Below are 17,029 nucleotides of genomic sequence, written 5' to 3'. Positions count from 1 at the left end.
AAGATCACAGATCTAAAGATGGAAGGAATCTTAAGAGGTTATCTAGGTCATCCCTTTGGTTTTACCATTGAGAAAAATGAGCCCTATAGACATTAGGTGATTTTTTTTCTGAAGGTACCTTTGTAACCCTATATTAAGTGGCAGAGGCAAGGTTTGAAGAGTAATTCTTTGATTACAAACTGCTCAATTCACCATGATAATATATGTTTTATACAAGGAAACTTGTATAACCCAAATCAACTGAAATGATCTCATGAATATGATAACCAAAGGAATTTTATCTGTAAGACATGAAAATCTGGTGTGACAATTCTTTGTTAAATTTTTGAAAAATTTATCCCCAAAACCAGAAGAAATATTTTTTAAAGCTGTAAGTAAAGCTGATTATCCAAATCATTAAATGGTAAAGTGGTCAAGTGAGTTTAAATCCCACTTCTGAAACACTCTCTCTCTCTCTCTCTCTCTCTCTCTCTCTCTCTCTCTCTCTCAGATACACAATTGTGTTTCTAGGCAAGTCATGACAACATTAGTGCACTAAACACTAATGATTTTACCTAAGGTTCAGGGCAGGTACTGTATACTGGCAGACAGTTCTCTATACTAATGAAATCAAAGGTCCAATCCCCCCAAAATATTAATACAAATTATTATCTTTCTGATAATAAGAAGCTGGGACAGGACTCAAGGGAGAAGAAAGTGAACAGTTAAAAATCAATCAACATGGGAGCAAAGAACCTCTGGATCACCAGGCATTTTTTGTGGGACATGCAATATGGCATCTTATTCTCTGTCCAGTTCTTTATCTGTATAAGCTTTCAAGAAGTACAAGGAGAACTCCGAGCTACAGCAGCAATAAGTAGTCTCTCATTTCTAGCTCCGAAGGTCTCTATGCACAATTCAAACAAAGAAAAGAAACAGGACCCTTATCATAAGGATAAGCATAGTTGTACCCCTTGGAGTCCAAAGAGAAGAATAAAAATAATACTACAATAGGGGTGGCTAGGTGGCACAGTGGATAGAGCACTGGCCAAGGAGGCAGGAGGACCTGAGTTCAATCTGAGTCAGACACTTAGTAATTATCTAGCTGTGTGGCCTTGGGCAAGTCACTTAACCCCATTTGCCTTGGGAAAAAACCCTAAAAAAATAATGCTACAATGGTGTCTTGACTTTGTATTTATCACACAAGTCATCTAACAGGTGAGAGTTTCTTAATACTGTTACTTCTTTATTATGGGACAACATTACTTAGAGCCTCAAGAGAGGTCTTCTGTAGGCTGAATTTTGATGTAAATGAATATTGGCATTTCAGTGATCTAGATCAATTGGATCATGAATAATTGGATTTATGTTTTTTTTTTCCTTTCACAAAATAATTAAAATATAATTGGCTTTTATAATATCTCAGATGAGGGGTAGGTTAAAGGTGATCATAGGAGTAATCAAAAGTTTATGGGAGGGTGGCTAGGTGGCACAGTGGATAGAGCACCAGCCCTGGAGTCAGGAGTACCCGAGTTCAAATCTGGTCTCAGACACTTAATAATTACCTAGCTGTGTGGCCTTGGGCAAGCCACTTAACCCCATTTGCCTTGCAAAAAAAAAAAAAAAAAGAAAGAAATAGGCACTTTTTAAGGGGCGGCTAGGTGGTGCAGTGGATAAAGCACTGGCCCTAGAGTCAGGAGTACCTGGGTTCAAATCCAGTCTCAGACACTTAATAATTACCTAGGTGTGTCGCCTTGGGCAAGCCACTTAACCGCATTGCCTTGCAAAAATAAATAAATAAATTATGGGAAATAACTGTATTTAAATGTATTTAAATTTTTTCCCCCACTGAGCAAGTCTTGATGTATATAGACTTTAAAATAAAAGGCCATTTTTCAAAGAATATACTCAATTATCTTGTTCTCATTTTGTGGCTCATAATACCAAAAGGTATCTGAATATTCATTGAATGGATAGTATGAGTATTTAAAAATTTAGTTAGAACAGAAAATGGTATAATTACAACACAGAACATAAGGTATATTCATTTCAGAACATAAGTGAACACTTCAGATTGAAAGATTTGAAAGAAAATCTATAGCTTTTTATCTTTTAATATCATGAATTTAGGTCAAAGTTAGTCATACCAAAAGTATAAAATCAATCTTTTTAAATCTTAAATGTAAATTTCACAAAGCCACAGTGGAGTCATTATTGATTTTAAAATTAATATTTAAAGGACCTGGGTTTGAATCTCAACCTACTGCTTGTGTGAAACTGTTGACAAGGTTAAACTAGATGCCCCCAAAAGTTCCATATAACTCTAAATCTATGATATTAATGACATATAAAATTAATATTCAACAATGAACAAAAATAAGAAAAAAATGAAAATATCTATGTAGGAAATAGTATTGACTCTTTCCTTCTCATCATCAAAAAAAGAAAAAAGAAAAAGAAAGAATCAACCCATTTTAGAGCTAGGACGCTTCAAGAATTCTCAACTTTATTGTGACCTTCCAGTGTACAACTTTTGGAAACAATATAAGATCTTAAGTTTGGAGCAAACTAAAAAAAGGGAGGTGGGAGAATATATTACATACAATTTAGCACCATGACTAATGAGATATGTTTAGGGGGTGAGAAGCAGAGAGATGATGAGCACAACAAATTAATCAGATCAAAATATTCAATTATTTTCCTCCCTGTAAAGAATGTGGTGCACATTATTGTTGCAAATCTTTAAGTAGCAAATTCATTACTTCTTCCTTCTTGGAATGGTTGTGTTGATATAAACCTATTTTTCATGTCTCTGAAATGATCAACTGCAACTTAGACTTCACAGATATTTCGACATGATGAACTGCTTTTCCTTGTAAGCAATTCACATCTGAATGCACTTTACAAATTTTATGGATACTATTTTTTTAATGGCTGCAGGAAGAACCATCAGTATTTATTTGTATAGATATAACTGATCAAGGAAGATTCAAACACTTTAAACTACTGAATAACAGCTCTCATCCAAAAAGAAAACAAAGCCCACAAAACTCTTTTATCCACATTTTAAATAATCCCCAAATAAACAATTATCTTCTGCTTAACATTTGTACCTAATATCATTCTTAAATGACTCTGAAAATATATAAAATATTTCCACAAGTATTTTAATGCTATATGTACAAAGAAAATTTCCTAATTTAATGAATATGAAAAAATACATTTAAAATGATCTAGTATTAAAACTTTTAATTTTTAAATTATTTTAAGTCAATAAACCCTTTTATAAAATGACCGGCGAGTGAGGGAGGCAACAGCTCAATATTCACTTACCAGTTTCCTGGTTTTACAAGTTTTTAATATTTGCATGTATGCTTTACCACACTCACCAATAGTGAAATATAATTTGAATTGGAAGTATATGTGAATCTATCTTAGTGACAATAAGTCATATTAGAAAGAATTCTGAACTGAAATTAAGAAGCTAATATTTTAATCCTTACTTTGTCCTTAGTAGTTTGGGTCATGTTATCTCATTACTCTTGACCTTAGTTGCCCCAGATATAAAAATGACAGCACTGGACCAAAACAGGAACTATTACTCTAGAATCTATAATTTAATTTTATGTTAACTTTATTGATAGCTGTTTTCATTTACGATTTTATACATTTTATTTTATGCAATTAAAAACAATATTCTGAAGAAGACTGTATAGGTTTCATCAGACTTCCAAAGAGATCCATGACACATAAAAAGCTGAGTTCCTGGATTAGATGATCTCTATAATTTCTTCCAGTTCCAAAGTCAATGATATTAGTAATACTGAGAATGAAAGTTTCCTATTCCCTTCAGAACACAAAATCTAAATTACACTCTAATGCTATAAAATTCAAGAAATGTCAGAGACAAAGGGTTCATGAGAGGGTTCTTCCTATTTACAGCATTAATACCATAATTGATTTTCTATGGTATATGGGCACATGGAGAATTAAATATCATTCCACAATCAAGACCGTGACCTAGGATTCAAACCTCTCTGACTACAAGCTCCTTACCTCCAATCTCTTCCCACACTTGTGCTAATTTCATGATTATAACTTCTGGAACCTGAATTTCTCCTTGCTGATCCAGTCCTTTAAGTTTCTTTCTAATTTCACCCACCCTACTGCCCAGCTTGAACTGATATTCTATGATTCCTTGAGCCTAATCAAAACCATCTTGTACAAATCCCTAATCCTATTTCCAATTCTTGTCATTCCTATTATAAGGCCTCTTAAGTTGTATTTTACTTTTTTTTCAATTAATAAACAATTAATAAAGGAGGGACTCTTAGAAACATATGAAGAAAGCCAAGCAAAAGAAATTCTCACATTGACCATAACCCAAAATATATTACTGAATTAATATTGAAATATTAATTGCTTCAGGTCTTTATTAGGAGATGAGCAGCACCTCCCAAAACTCTTCACTCAACAGCAATAATTTTGCAAAAATGAACAACTTTTAAAGCTAGAAAAGCTCTGATCTATACAATGACCACTCCGTGATCTTCCTTAATAAGAGCTAACATAAATAATACTCATTAGGAGCAAGGTGCTATGCTAAGGACCTTATAATTATTATCTCATTTGACTCTTATAACACTACTAGGATCTAAGTGCTGATTATCATTCTTATTTTATAGATGATGAAACAGGGGCAAACAAAATTAAGTCACTTGACCAAGATTACACAGCCAGTAAATGTATGAGGCCTGATTACTCTAAGTCTCGTGCTTTTTCCACTTCCCTTGATTTTTAACTTCCTTATTATTTTTCTTCCTACTACAAAGAAATCTGTTTATTCTTCTACTCTTTCCTTCTTCCCTTCCTTTTCCAGAAGAACCTTCTTCTTCCTTCTTCCTTTTTTCAAATGTGACCCCCTTTTGCCTTTTGATCTCATTTCCTCTTGACTCTTTCAGCATTTCACTCCATTTACTCTTTGACCCAGAGCATATAAATACTGAATATACCTCAATGTGGCCAATGATAAGAAGGTAAAAAATATAAATATATATATATATATTACATATACTATATATGTGTCTAGATACACATATATATGTATGTATATGTATATAAATGTATGCATGTGTGTGTGTGTGTGTGTGTGTGTGTGTATAGCAGTGGTTAGAACAAAGCAGATGTCTATATCTAACTAAATAAGTTCTGGCACATGGGACATGGGAAGCCAGATGACATGGTGGATAGAGTGCTGAGCCCAGAGTTGAGAAGACTCATCTTCCTCGGTTCAAATCTGGCTTCAGACACTCCGTAACTGGATGATGGTGAGTAAGTCACTTCACCCTGTTTGCCTCAGTTTCTAATCTGTAAAATGAGTTGGAGAGGGAAATGGCAAATCAATTCAGCCTCTTTGTCAAGATAATCTCAAAAGTTCATGAAGAATCAGATGCAACTGGAAAACAACCTAACAACACATGGAATGCAAAACAATGAACACCATGAGTACAGCAACCATCATGGGAAGACCTCTGAGCTCATACAATGCGAAGAAAGCAGAATTAAGAAAGCTATATACAAAATGCTACAACAGAAATGTAAATAACCATAACAACAAAACAATCAAAATGGAATACTATGAAATTATAATGACCAAACTTGACCTGAAATAAGAGAAATAAGAAAGTGCCTCCTCCTTCTTCCCAAATCTTTCTTTCTTTGCTAAGCATTCTTTTATCCTTTATTGTCATTTCTTCTTTGTTTTGAACTGCCTGTGTGGGCTTTTGAGGTTTGCTATGCCAACCACTAAGCTACAGGTTTCAAACACGCAGTGGCAAACCACATGCAGTCCACAACACTCTCAAGTGCAGCCTAACCAGATTAAAACGTAAAAATACAGGAAAAACACAGTATGTGGAGTTGTTCTTCCTAAGTCATTATGAAGCATGCAAGGGACCCCTATGTATAGTTTAGTGACCTTTATTTTATATTTGAGTTTGACACTCTTGTTCTAAATCAGCACAGAACCTAAGACTTAGAGTTGCAATTTTACACAAAAAGTTAAGGTTTCAAAGTAAACCAAGAGTTTAAGTGAACTGGTCCAATGACAGGTGGGTGACACTTAACAGGATTCAAACTCAAGACCCTCAGCCTCCAAAGTAAGTCTTCTTTTCACCGCACCTTACATTCAGCAATACCTGGCAACTCTGAGGTCCAGGGGCAAATACTACTGCTCTTATTATCAAATGAGAAGATTTAAATTTCTGAAGTTTAATGGCTTAAAATAATAATTCAGTTGTAGGCAAACCACCCATTCTCCTTTCTTCCCTCAGCCTCTAGAGTCTCTGCTGCTGCTGCTGCCGCTGCTCTCTTCTGGGATCTACTGGGGTGGAATGTGGATTTGGAAGTGAAGAGGAAAGTGAATTGTGTCAGCTTGCTTATAGTCACCACACTCACACTCCCCTCTTGCATACCCTCACAACCCCAACCCCACACAAGCGCACTCCCTACACATATACTCACACCCCTACACCCCCCCACACTCATAAACCTTATACCCACATCCTCTACACACACACCTTACACCCATATCTCCTCTACACACAGAGACCCACACCCTACACCCACAGCCCCTACAACCTACACAAACACACACCCCCTACACACATACTCACCCACATCCCTTATGCACAAATATCCACCCTACACAGACCCACACTCCATATACATACACACACACCTTACACACACACAAACACCCCTACATCCACATCCTCTATACACAGACCCACACCCTACACATACACACACACCCCCCTACACTTCCCTATACACACAGCCAATTCTACACACAGACACATACACCCATAGAAACACACACACCCTACACACATACCACCCCCCAGCCCTACACACACACACACACACACACACACACACACACACTCATTCACTGCTTGTATCTTTATGTCTTTCCTTTGTGATTTGTTTCCATCCTTCCTTCTTGTTTATCTACATTCTAATTAAAGACTCATTTGGATTAACAAGTAATGGGGCTATAGCAATTGAGGAATAGTTGAACAATTTGTTTTATATAAATGTAATGGAGTACTGTTGTTCTATAAGAAATTATGAGAGCTCAGACTTCAGAAAAGCCTGAAAAGATTTGCATAAACTGATACTGAGTGAAGGGAACAGAACCAGAAGAACACTGTACACTCTAATAGCAACACTGTGTAACGATCAATTATGATGGACTTGCTCTTCTTAATAGTCAATATTTTTTTAGGTTTTTTTTGCAAGGCAAATGGGTTAAGTGGCTTGCCCAAGGTCACAGAGCTAGATAATTATTAAGAGTCTGAGGTTGGATTTGAACTCAGGTACTCCTGATTCTAGGGCCAGTGCTCTATCCATTGCACCACCTAGTCGCCCAGTTAGTAGTCAAGTCTAAAGGATTTGTGATGGAAAATGCCATCACATCCAGAGAAAGAATTATGGAAGTCTAAATACAGACCAAAGCATACTATTTTCAATTTTTAAAATTTGTTATGCTTTCCCCTCTCATGTTTTTTTCTTTTTTTGTTCTCATAACATGATTAATATGGAAATATATTTAACATATTATATGTGTTAGATTACTCACTGACAAAGAGAAGGGGGAGAAGAGGAAGAGAGGGGAAAAAATATATGGACATCAAAACCTTACAAAAAAACAAACTATGGGGCTATCAATCATCTCTAAGTGCAGGTATGAATTAGTTAAGTCAGATTGCTGGCATCTGGATGGGATTAGCTGTAAAAATGAACATTTTTAGTTGAAGTGGAAGGGAGATAACATACTTACAAAAACATTATTCTTTCAGGTCTACAAAGTTCTTTCCTCACAAATCTGTGAGGCAGTGTAGGTATTATCTCCATTTTACAAATAAAGAAACTGAGGCTCAAAAAGGAGAGTTACTTGCCCCTGGTGACTTACTAGCAAATATTAAACCTATTATTTGAATTCAATTCTCTTTATTCTAGGATTAGCTGTCTAGTCCTCTTTGAACTATACCAATTTATTAATTTTGGAGTTTGGGAACACTTTGGAAACTGGACCAAGACTAGATGAGGTGCTACAATGGGCCATATGAAATCAAGATGTGCCCAGCAGAAGAAAGGATGAGGACTATGGAAATATCTTAAGATGTTTTCATGTTTCAAAATTTCTGAAATGAGTAGATGCTATACTAAGAAAACGAGGAGGGTAAAAAAAAAACCTCTTCTAGATCTAAATGCAGGATACCATGCTCAGCTGGGAAATATGCTGACAAACTAGATGACAGCCATGGGTGACTGTCCTACATGATGTGTATATCATTCTTAAGGTGCTGGATATCAATGAAGTGCAGATGTTCAGAAAAAGAAAGGTTCTTTGGTCTTGCAGAGAGTTCCTGGACATGATAAAGGGAAGAACCTGAAAGTTATTTTCAAATAGAGAATAGTTCAAAAATCTCAGAAGAATTTTAAGTTAATTAAAATAAAATTCCAGTAAAACTTTTGGAACACCCTGTATTTGAAAAATGGGTGTTGCTGCACAGGACAGACCTGAGATCAATAATGGAAGTTAAATAAATGGAAGTTAAAAGAAGACTGATTATGGTCCCCTATACCCCCCTATAACTTCCCTTATTACTAGACATAAATGGAATAGACTTCCTTGTGAATCAGTGAACTCTCCATCACTGAAACTCTGTGCAGTGACTGTCTAGATTCTAGAGGATTCTGTTTAGAATTCACTAGATGACTTTGAATTGTGTGGCATGGTCAAAAAAACACTAGCCTGGAAGTCAGGAGACCAAGAGTCTAGTCCTAGTTCTTCAACTAATAGAGCCAAGTGATCTCGGATAAATCATTTCTGCAACTGTCTCATCAATCAAAGTGGAAGGGGAAAGGTCCCATTTACTTCAGTTCACATCCACTTAACAAATAAATCTTGTGTATCACGCACCTACCTAGGTGCTGGGGATACAAGGATGAAAATAAGTTGTTAAAAAGATTAATTTTTCTTCACCCACAATACACAAACACAAATATATTCAAAGTAAATATAAAATAATCTGAAGAGTAGGATGGGTATTAACTGGAAGACTAGCAATGAACTCAAGATCTGGCAACTAATAAGACATAGGGGTAAGGGAGCATGAGGTTTTGACGATGACTCTGAGGTAGTGAACCTTATTGGCTAGAAGAATGGTGCTATCTAAAACTGAAAATAGTAAGTTGGGAAGAGTTATGGATTTCAGGATTCCTTTTTGAATAAGTTGCTGAATCTCAATGATTCAGAACTAACAGACATCATCCAATCAATCAATAATCACTTATTAAGCAACTATTATCTACCAGCAGAATCCAAGGTACTAAGACAGAAAAGCTTATATTTGATCTTAGAAGTAATAGGGATAAAAGGGAAGTAAAAGAGTTGAGTTGGGGTGGGGGCCACGTTAACAGCTATATGGAGAATGGATTATAAAAGAGCCAAAGCAGAAAATCATCTAGGCCATAGAAGGTGATGAGGGTCTAAACCAGCCTGGGGTCTGAGAGCAGAGAGAAAAAGCAAGAAGCTTGAGAGATCTAGTAGAAATGACAATATTTGGCAATTGTCACTTATTAGCTATATGACTACCTAAAAAGTTACTTCTGTCTACACTGTGGTTTTTGGAAAATAGGAACTTAAAATCAGATGATCCCTAAGATTCTTTCAAGTTCCAAAATTTTAGACTCTCCAAGCTCTAAGATTGTATGGCTTGAGAATACTCCTCCTCTTCCTCCTCTCCCTCGTATCTCATGGCTAGAAGGTAGGATAATTATCTTCTTAGTGTGATTGTTTAGCATTATTGTATAGAAACAAAGTTTTTGTCACCTGATCTGATAATGAAATCACTGTTATAACAATTTACAAAAAGCCCCTCCAGAAGACAATCTATTCCTAAGTGCATGAGACCTATATTTAAGGTAGGAGATAGGAAAGAGGAGATGGACTCTTATTCAGGTAGAAGCTGCTCTAGAAGGAATATGAAGCCCCATCTACTAATTCTGACATTCTTCATAAATCTATGTGGAGGGGCAGCTAGGTGGCGCAGTGGATAAAGCACTGGCCCTGGAGTCAAGAGTACCTGGGTACAAATCCAGTCTCAGACACTTAATAATTATCTAGCTGTGTGGCCTTGGGCAAGCCACTTAACCCCATTGCCTAGCAAAAACATAAATGAATGAATGAATGAATGAATAAGTAAATAAATAAATAAGCAAATAAGTAAGTAAATAAATGAGTAAATAAACAAACAAACAAACACACAAATAAATAAATAAATAAATAAGTGAATAAATCCATGTGGAAAGGAAAAAAATTTCAAGTGACTTTTTTTTGGAAGAAAAGATATAATACCAATTTGAGGGGGGATTTTATGCACTGTTATTATTGTTCCTTCTAATAATAACACAAAAGTATCACAATTATGAAAATTATATTTCTCAAATATCTTGGTATGCTTGATGAGACAATAGGAAGACTTTACAAAAGATGAATTTATACCTTCATTCAACACTGAAGTTTTAAACAAGTTAGCTGGTTTGCAAGAAAAATATATGGCAAGGATTTTTTTTTCTCTCTAGCAATATTTATTTAACTAAAGGGAAACATTCCAATCCCTCTTATTAATGATATACATTTGATGATAATCTCTTGTGAAAGACTTTTCTTTCTCTTTCTATGTATATAAAAATACCTCAGGAAAGAATACTGAATTTGCCTTATTACATACTAAAATGGTAACACAAACAAGTCAAAAGGAGAGAATATAAATCTAAGGCAGGTATCAGTTTTTTTTTTTTAATCTGGGGAATAATATAAAAGATTGTTTAAGTCCCAACTATAAATTTTCTGGGCCCTTATTGCTTTGCGTCATAATGGAATAGAATGTAATATAAGAGAAAAACTATAACTATTCAAATCCTAGCTAACTGAAAATCCCAATCATCATAATTCATTCCATATATGAATCTTGAAAAACAACTGAAAGAAAAGTTTTACATGAATACCTGTATATCCCAGTTAATGAGATTACTTGTGACAGGAGTAAACTTGCTCTTAGAAAAACCCTATTTTGCAGTGACATTCTGCTGACATGCAGATAGTATTTAGAAATATTCAGCACTGAATAATAAAGGGGTACCTGCTTTGCTTAAGAAACAAACATGGCTATTTCCATTCTGATACCACTTTGCCTATAATTCAACAGACATATATTGAATGCTTATTAAGTGCATGCCCATACTAGGTTCAGAAGTGGGTAAGAAAAGGGAGGAGTCATAGTATAGGAGAAAGAATTCAGGTTTGGAGTCAGAAGGTTGGGGTTTGATTCCTGGTGTTAACATTATGGGATCTTGGGCAAATCAGATAACTTTTCTGAGCCTTGGTTTCCTCATCTATAAAAGGGAAGGGGTTGGATTATATGACCCCCAAGCATTTTGAGTTCTTCTATGAACCATAAAACACTGACTTTACCCTGAAGAAAACTGCAATTAAACAGAAAGGATAGAAGATATATTCACAAATAAATATGTGAACAATAGGAAAATAGAGGAGAGGCATAAATCAGAGAAAACTACATAAAGATGGAATCTGATTTGAGTCTTAAAAAGTATCCAAAGGAAAACAAAGCAAAGGTACTAGGAACAAGGAAAGTGGCTTGGCTGAAATAAAGGGTACCTAGGGCCGCAGTCAGGAGGACCTGAGTTAAATTCTGCTTCAGACACTTAATAATTGCCTAGCTGTGTGATCTTGGGCAATTCACTTAACCCTACTGCCTTAAATAATTTTTTTAAAAGAAATAAAGGGTACCTGAAAAACAGTGGTTTAAGAAGACTGAAGGCTGAGAAATGCCAAGCTATGAAATCAAAACTTCAACATATTTTCCCTTTCTCTTGTACTAAGCTTCTCTTGTAAACTAAGGGTCTTGGCATCAAGGTTATCTATCTATATGGCAGTGGTTCCCCAAATTCTTTTCATGGCATTGCAACATTTACCATGTGAAATTATAGCACACCGAATCTAGGGCTTCTTGACATTGATACCAGGTCTTTGGCTACTCAGTCACTTTGTCTCTTACTATATTAAAAGTTTTTAAATTAAGCTTCCAAGTTGATCATAAAATTGGGTTCCAGAATTTCTAGGCCCATTTTTGCTTCTTTTTCCTTATACTACCTTCCTTCCTTCCTTTCTTTTTCTTTCCCTCCCCTGAAATAATAACAGTAGAGGGCTCTGTGTGATAGAATAGTTAATATATTACACAGGCATAGGGACTGGATGTATGATTTTCATCGGCCTGAGCAACTTCCAGGTAAGGAAATTCCCTCTGCAAAGGTAAATCAACCCCACTTTGCAACTGAGAGCCTAAGAGATCTGCTGGTGCACTGAAAGGTCAAGTGATTTGTCCAGGGTCCCAAGGTCACTATACTTAAAAGTTGGGACTTGAACTCAATTCTTTCTGAAATCAAGGCCATTGTTTTTAGTCACTACACCAATGTCTCTTTCACTGTATTACATAATATTTTTTTAAAAAGACCAGACTAGAAAATTTGCTGAAGGCATAAGATGTTCTCATTAGAAATCCTAATTCAATAAATGAGTGACTACTTTTAAAAAACAAGAAAATCAAGTAAAAGGAATTTACAAAATAACGGTTTCAGTTTGCTTTGAGATTTTAGCCCATTCTTTGAATGCAGAGAAGCTGCCCTCTGCCTTTATATGCAGATCATCAACTTGAAAGGGGAAGAGTCAGAGAAAATCTTATAAGATATTATAAAATATTACTAAAAATATCATTTTTACATTAAAAATAAGGTTGCTATACATCTGAAATCATAAAGGCAACGGGAATAACATCTGCTGAAAAGTTGTGTAAAGTGAATAGATCTGGAATACAATTAAGTAGAGAGTTGTTGGGGGAAAAAATCCTTTCTAAAGAGATCATCTCTTTTGTAACAGCTGTATTGACTTCTCTTTCACCCATTGACCACACACATGCACACACATGAGTGTGCATACACACATCATTTGATCCATATTAATGATGTTAATTAATAATGAAATAAGATATCTACATATTTAAACTACAAAAAAATTACCAGTATTAAATGGTACTAAACATCCATTCTTCCAAAAAGGTAAGGAAGACACACTTACCTTTATCTCAAATTCATAGTGTTCATCTTTTCCCTGTCCACAGAGAACATAGCGTGGAATACTAATTTTAATTGGGTCCTTAAGGTCATCTGGATTTGCTCCCAAAGAGCGAGAAACCATCCGCTATCAAAGGAACATCAGACAAGGAGAACAAAGAAAAAGCAGAATCACTATACGGAAAATACCCTGCTCAGGCAGAGAGAGAGAAAATGTGTTTAAAGTAGAGAAAAGAGCATAAAACCAGCAAAAATGACGGATTCCTTTGAAAGAAAAATACTAAGGCTCTCATAACAAAAGAACATTTCTTTTAGGTAGACTTTATGGAGAAGTTAGGACAAGAGGACTTCACAATGTTGTTCAGTCTTTGAAGTTGCATGCAGTTTACAAGAAAAACTTGGGAGAATGGAAATGGAGAGGCAAATTATAAATCTTGACATTACTTTAAAAGAAACTGCATGAACCAATCACCTTTCTAGAAACTCTTTTCTAACAAGGGAAAAAAAAAACAAAAAAAACCATATTTTTTCATTATAAGATATCTGACAAATGGACTATACAACACTAAGTAGTTGGGGAATTTTGTTCATATTCTTTTCATTTCCAATCTAAGGTGGTTTTTCTAAGTGTAATATAAGAGCTAGAAACTCACTATTAAAAGATTTTTAGGCTTTAATCTGCTTATCTTTATCTGTACCTCAAATATGACAAATACACAATAGTCTGGGAAGTAAGTTGAACATATGGGGTGAATAAGAGAGTCTAAGGTCCTCTGAGGTCCTGTCATGAGGAATGGGAGAAAATCTGAGCATTCTTGGTTACCTATTTAATTCTCTCTTGCCTAGAGCTTTAGGGGGAAAAGAAGTGGTCAGTATTTTAGAGTCAATCCAACAAATAACAGGAATGAAATGTCTGAAATAATCACATCATTTTAGAGTTCAATGGAACTTAGGAAATCTATCTTTTCCACTCTGCTGGCAATTTTACAGATGAGGAAAATGAAGGTTTGGATTAAGTAATTTTCCAAGGTGTCCCAGTGACAGAATAGGTAATCTTGAATGCAATGTTTTTAACAGGAGGTGAAATCTGATTGGTTTACTAAAACAATAACAATCTCATCTAAATTTGCAAGTGAAAGTACTGTCAATGAGGAAATTTATTTTGTTTGATTTTTGTATGCTTTTCTTTTGTTTTTTTATTCCCCAATTGATGTGGAAAGTAAAAAATAGATTTTTGTAAATTTAAAAAAAAAACTAAGAAATTGGGAGATTGAGAATTGATATAGATGTGGAATATTGCATGTACTTTCACTTGAGGTCACTGTTTTATTGATTTTACTTTGTTACAAGGGAACTCTCAAGGATTGGAATCTGGAAATCTCTGTAATGTAAGAGCATAATATAATGAAAAGCCTTTTAAAAAAATTTAAATATACAATCTAAAATAGGCACAGTCAGAAGTGTTGGTTTCATAGGAAGTTTTCTAACAAATGAAACAATAATTTTAAAGATGCATTTTTAACCTTGATAATTTTCTTGGTTTTTGACCCTACATGTAATCTGGGCTTTTTAGAGCATCTCTGGTCTCTTTTTACCTATCTTGATCAAGTAAGTTAAGTTGTTATCTTTTAACACAAGCAATAGAGTTGTCATTTAAAGGCTTTCATTATGAAAAATTTTAATAATTCCCTCAGAAAAATGGATTCTGTGTATGTACATGTTTATACATACAAACATTTGCATATATACATATATGTTTCATTTCACCTTAAATGAATTAAATGCTAGTAAAACTTGCTTAATTATAAAGAACAAAGCTCTGTCTTCTGAATACCAAGAATAGGAAAGCTTCCTTTGTCATGCTTTTCTAATTCCAGATCAATTCTTCTCCTTGCAACTATGTGAGAATGAGATAATCTAGTTATAGAAAAGGTGAACTCTGCATGTGTGTGTGTGGTGAGTAAGGGAAAGAGGTCTTGGAATTGGAAATTAGGCAATGATCACCAATTCAATTCACAAAATGCAAATGGTGCTTTCACATTATTGGGTGCCCCCCCCCTTTGGTAAATTTATGGAAGTATATGGACCAGTGCTGCAGAAAAGATGGAAAAATATGGTGGAAGCTACTTTGTGCATTGTTGAAAAGAATATCTACTTCAGTGAGACAGCAATATATATTCAATATATTTTATTCATAAAAGTTGAATCTCTTTTCTGACAACAAAAATAATTAAATACAATACAAATAAACCAAAAACTGTCAAATGCTTTCATGACCAATGAGTTACCACTAAGATATTATTATTATTAGTTTCACAAATGATAGTAGCTAAAATAGTATCTACTATGTACAATGTGAACAAAAGGAACTTAAAATTTAGTTGTATATATGCATATACATATATATACACAATATGTCTGCTATACTATGTTGTATATGCTGCTATGTATCATGTTTGTTACATATGATAAACATTTAGTTCATATAAATTGTGCATGTTTGTATATATGTTTACTGATGTGTGTGTACGCACACACACATACATACCTAAGTGAATATATTGTTTCCCCTTGGCTACACTGAAAACTCCATGAGAAGTAGGATTGTTTTATTTTTAAAACTCTTCCCCCAGTGTCCCACCCATTGCTAGGCACAAAGCAGGTAGGTAATAAGGATTTCTTGTTTAGCACCAGATGTAAAAAGAAGCATCACTTGGTTTCTTCAAAATGTCATTCTCATGATGATCATAATGAGGGAGAATATCATGAATATTAAATTGTAGTTTATTCACCAATATTGTTTTCAGTTGATGAAGAAATAGATCTTATACAATAATGAGTGACTATAATATGAATGCTGGCATGGGGATAGAAAAATAGAAGACATTAGAAAAATAAGGTCTGATCTCAGGAAATGAAAGGAACCAAATATTTGTCAACTACTCAGCTTCTTCATATATATTGGTTTGAGAAATATTAAGGCTTATGACAAGCATCAAACAAATCATAAAAATTGAAACTATATCTTAGCAGATGAGAAATAACTGTTTACTGTCCTAGCTGGATTTAGAAAAAGTTATCAGTACAGTGAGGTCTTCCAGTGGCTAACCAAATATCAACATCAATATCAAATTAGGAGAAATTCACTTCATTTCAATTGAAGAAAATATTTTAGGTGTCTACTATGTCTTAGCCACTAAGAATTTAAAGAAAGAAACAAAACAGTCTAGGCTCTTGATGATTTTAATTTCTTTTTAAAAGGACCTAGCTACAACTTCAACTCTTAATGGTTTGAACAAATTGTTAACTTCAAAAAAGAAAAAAGACTAAAGCAAAAACATTTATTCTATCATTTTTTTCTTAGAGAAATTTAATGATTGCAAAAAGTCACCAAAACAAGTAGCAAAAGAACTCTGAACTTGTCTCAGACAGCAAACACGATTTTCTTGCCAAGTGTCAAAAAAATCCAAGGGCAATGATGATTTAATGTATGAACCAGTAAGGAAACCTGGATAAGAACTACCTCAGGTTTGACAAAAAGACAAATAGTGAGTGTTCTTGGCAGCTTAAGGGAAGATGTGACAGTGAGTTATTCCATTTCTTCTTTCTTCATCATTGCACAGCACTGGGTTTGGAGTTAGAAGACTTGCGGTGGAATCAGTTTTATTTTTTCAATCTGTGTGAGTTTGAACAAATCATTTCAACTCTCACTAGCTTTCAAGGTTTCTTCAAGCTCAAAATATGTTTGAGATCATGAACAAATGGTCCTTACTTGGTAGGTAGAGAAAAGGAACAAATTGATTAAGTACCTACTACTACTATGTGGCAG

At 34.6% G+C, this 17,029-nt stretch overlaps 1 protein-coding gene across 7 annotated transcripts in view; it reads right to left on the bottom strand.

Moving 5' to 3' along the window:
• The window catches only part of KIF16B (kinesin family member 16B), a 563,734-nt gene that overhangs the window by 285,592 nt on the left and 261,113 nt on the right, over positions 1 to 17,029 (bottom strand). For 6 of the 7 annotated variants that reach the window (XM_074209402.1, XM_074209400.1, XM_074209404.1 and 3 more), the window contains one exon: positions 13,205 to 13,327. The exons of the other annotated variant lie outside the window; for it this stretch is intronic. In XM_074209402.1, coding sequence (XP_074065503.1) covers positions 13,205 to 13,327 — 123 coding nt within the window. The remainder of the gene's footprint in view (positions 1 to 13,204; positions 13,328 to 17,029) is intronic. 7 annotated transcript variants of the gene reach the window in all.

Source organism: Macrotis lagotis, chromosome 1 (genome assembly GCF_037893015.1).
Source record: "Macrotis lagotis isolate mMagLag1 chromosome 1, bilby.v1.9.chrom.fasta, whole genome shotgun sequence".
Classification (NCBI taxonomy): domain Eukaryota; kingdom Metazoa; phylum Chordata; class Mammalia; order Peramelemorphia; family Peramelidae; genus Macrotis; species Macrotis lagotis.
The sequence above is the reverse complement of the archived record's forward strand: the minus strand, read 5'-3'. Positions and strand labels throughout refer to the sequence as shown.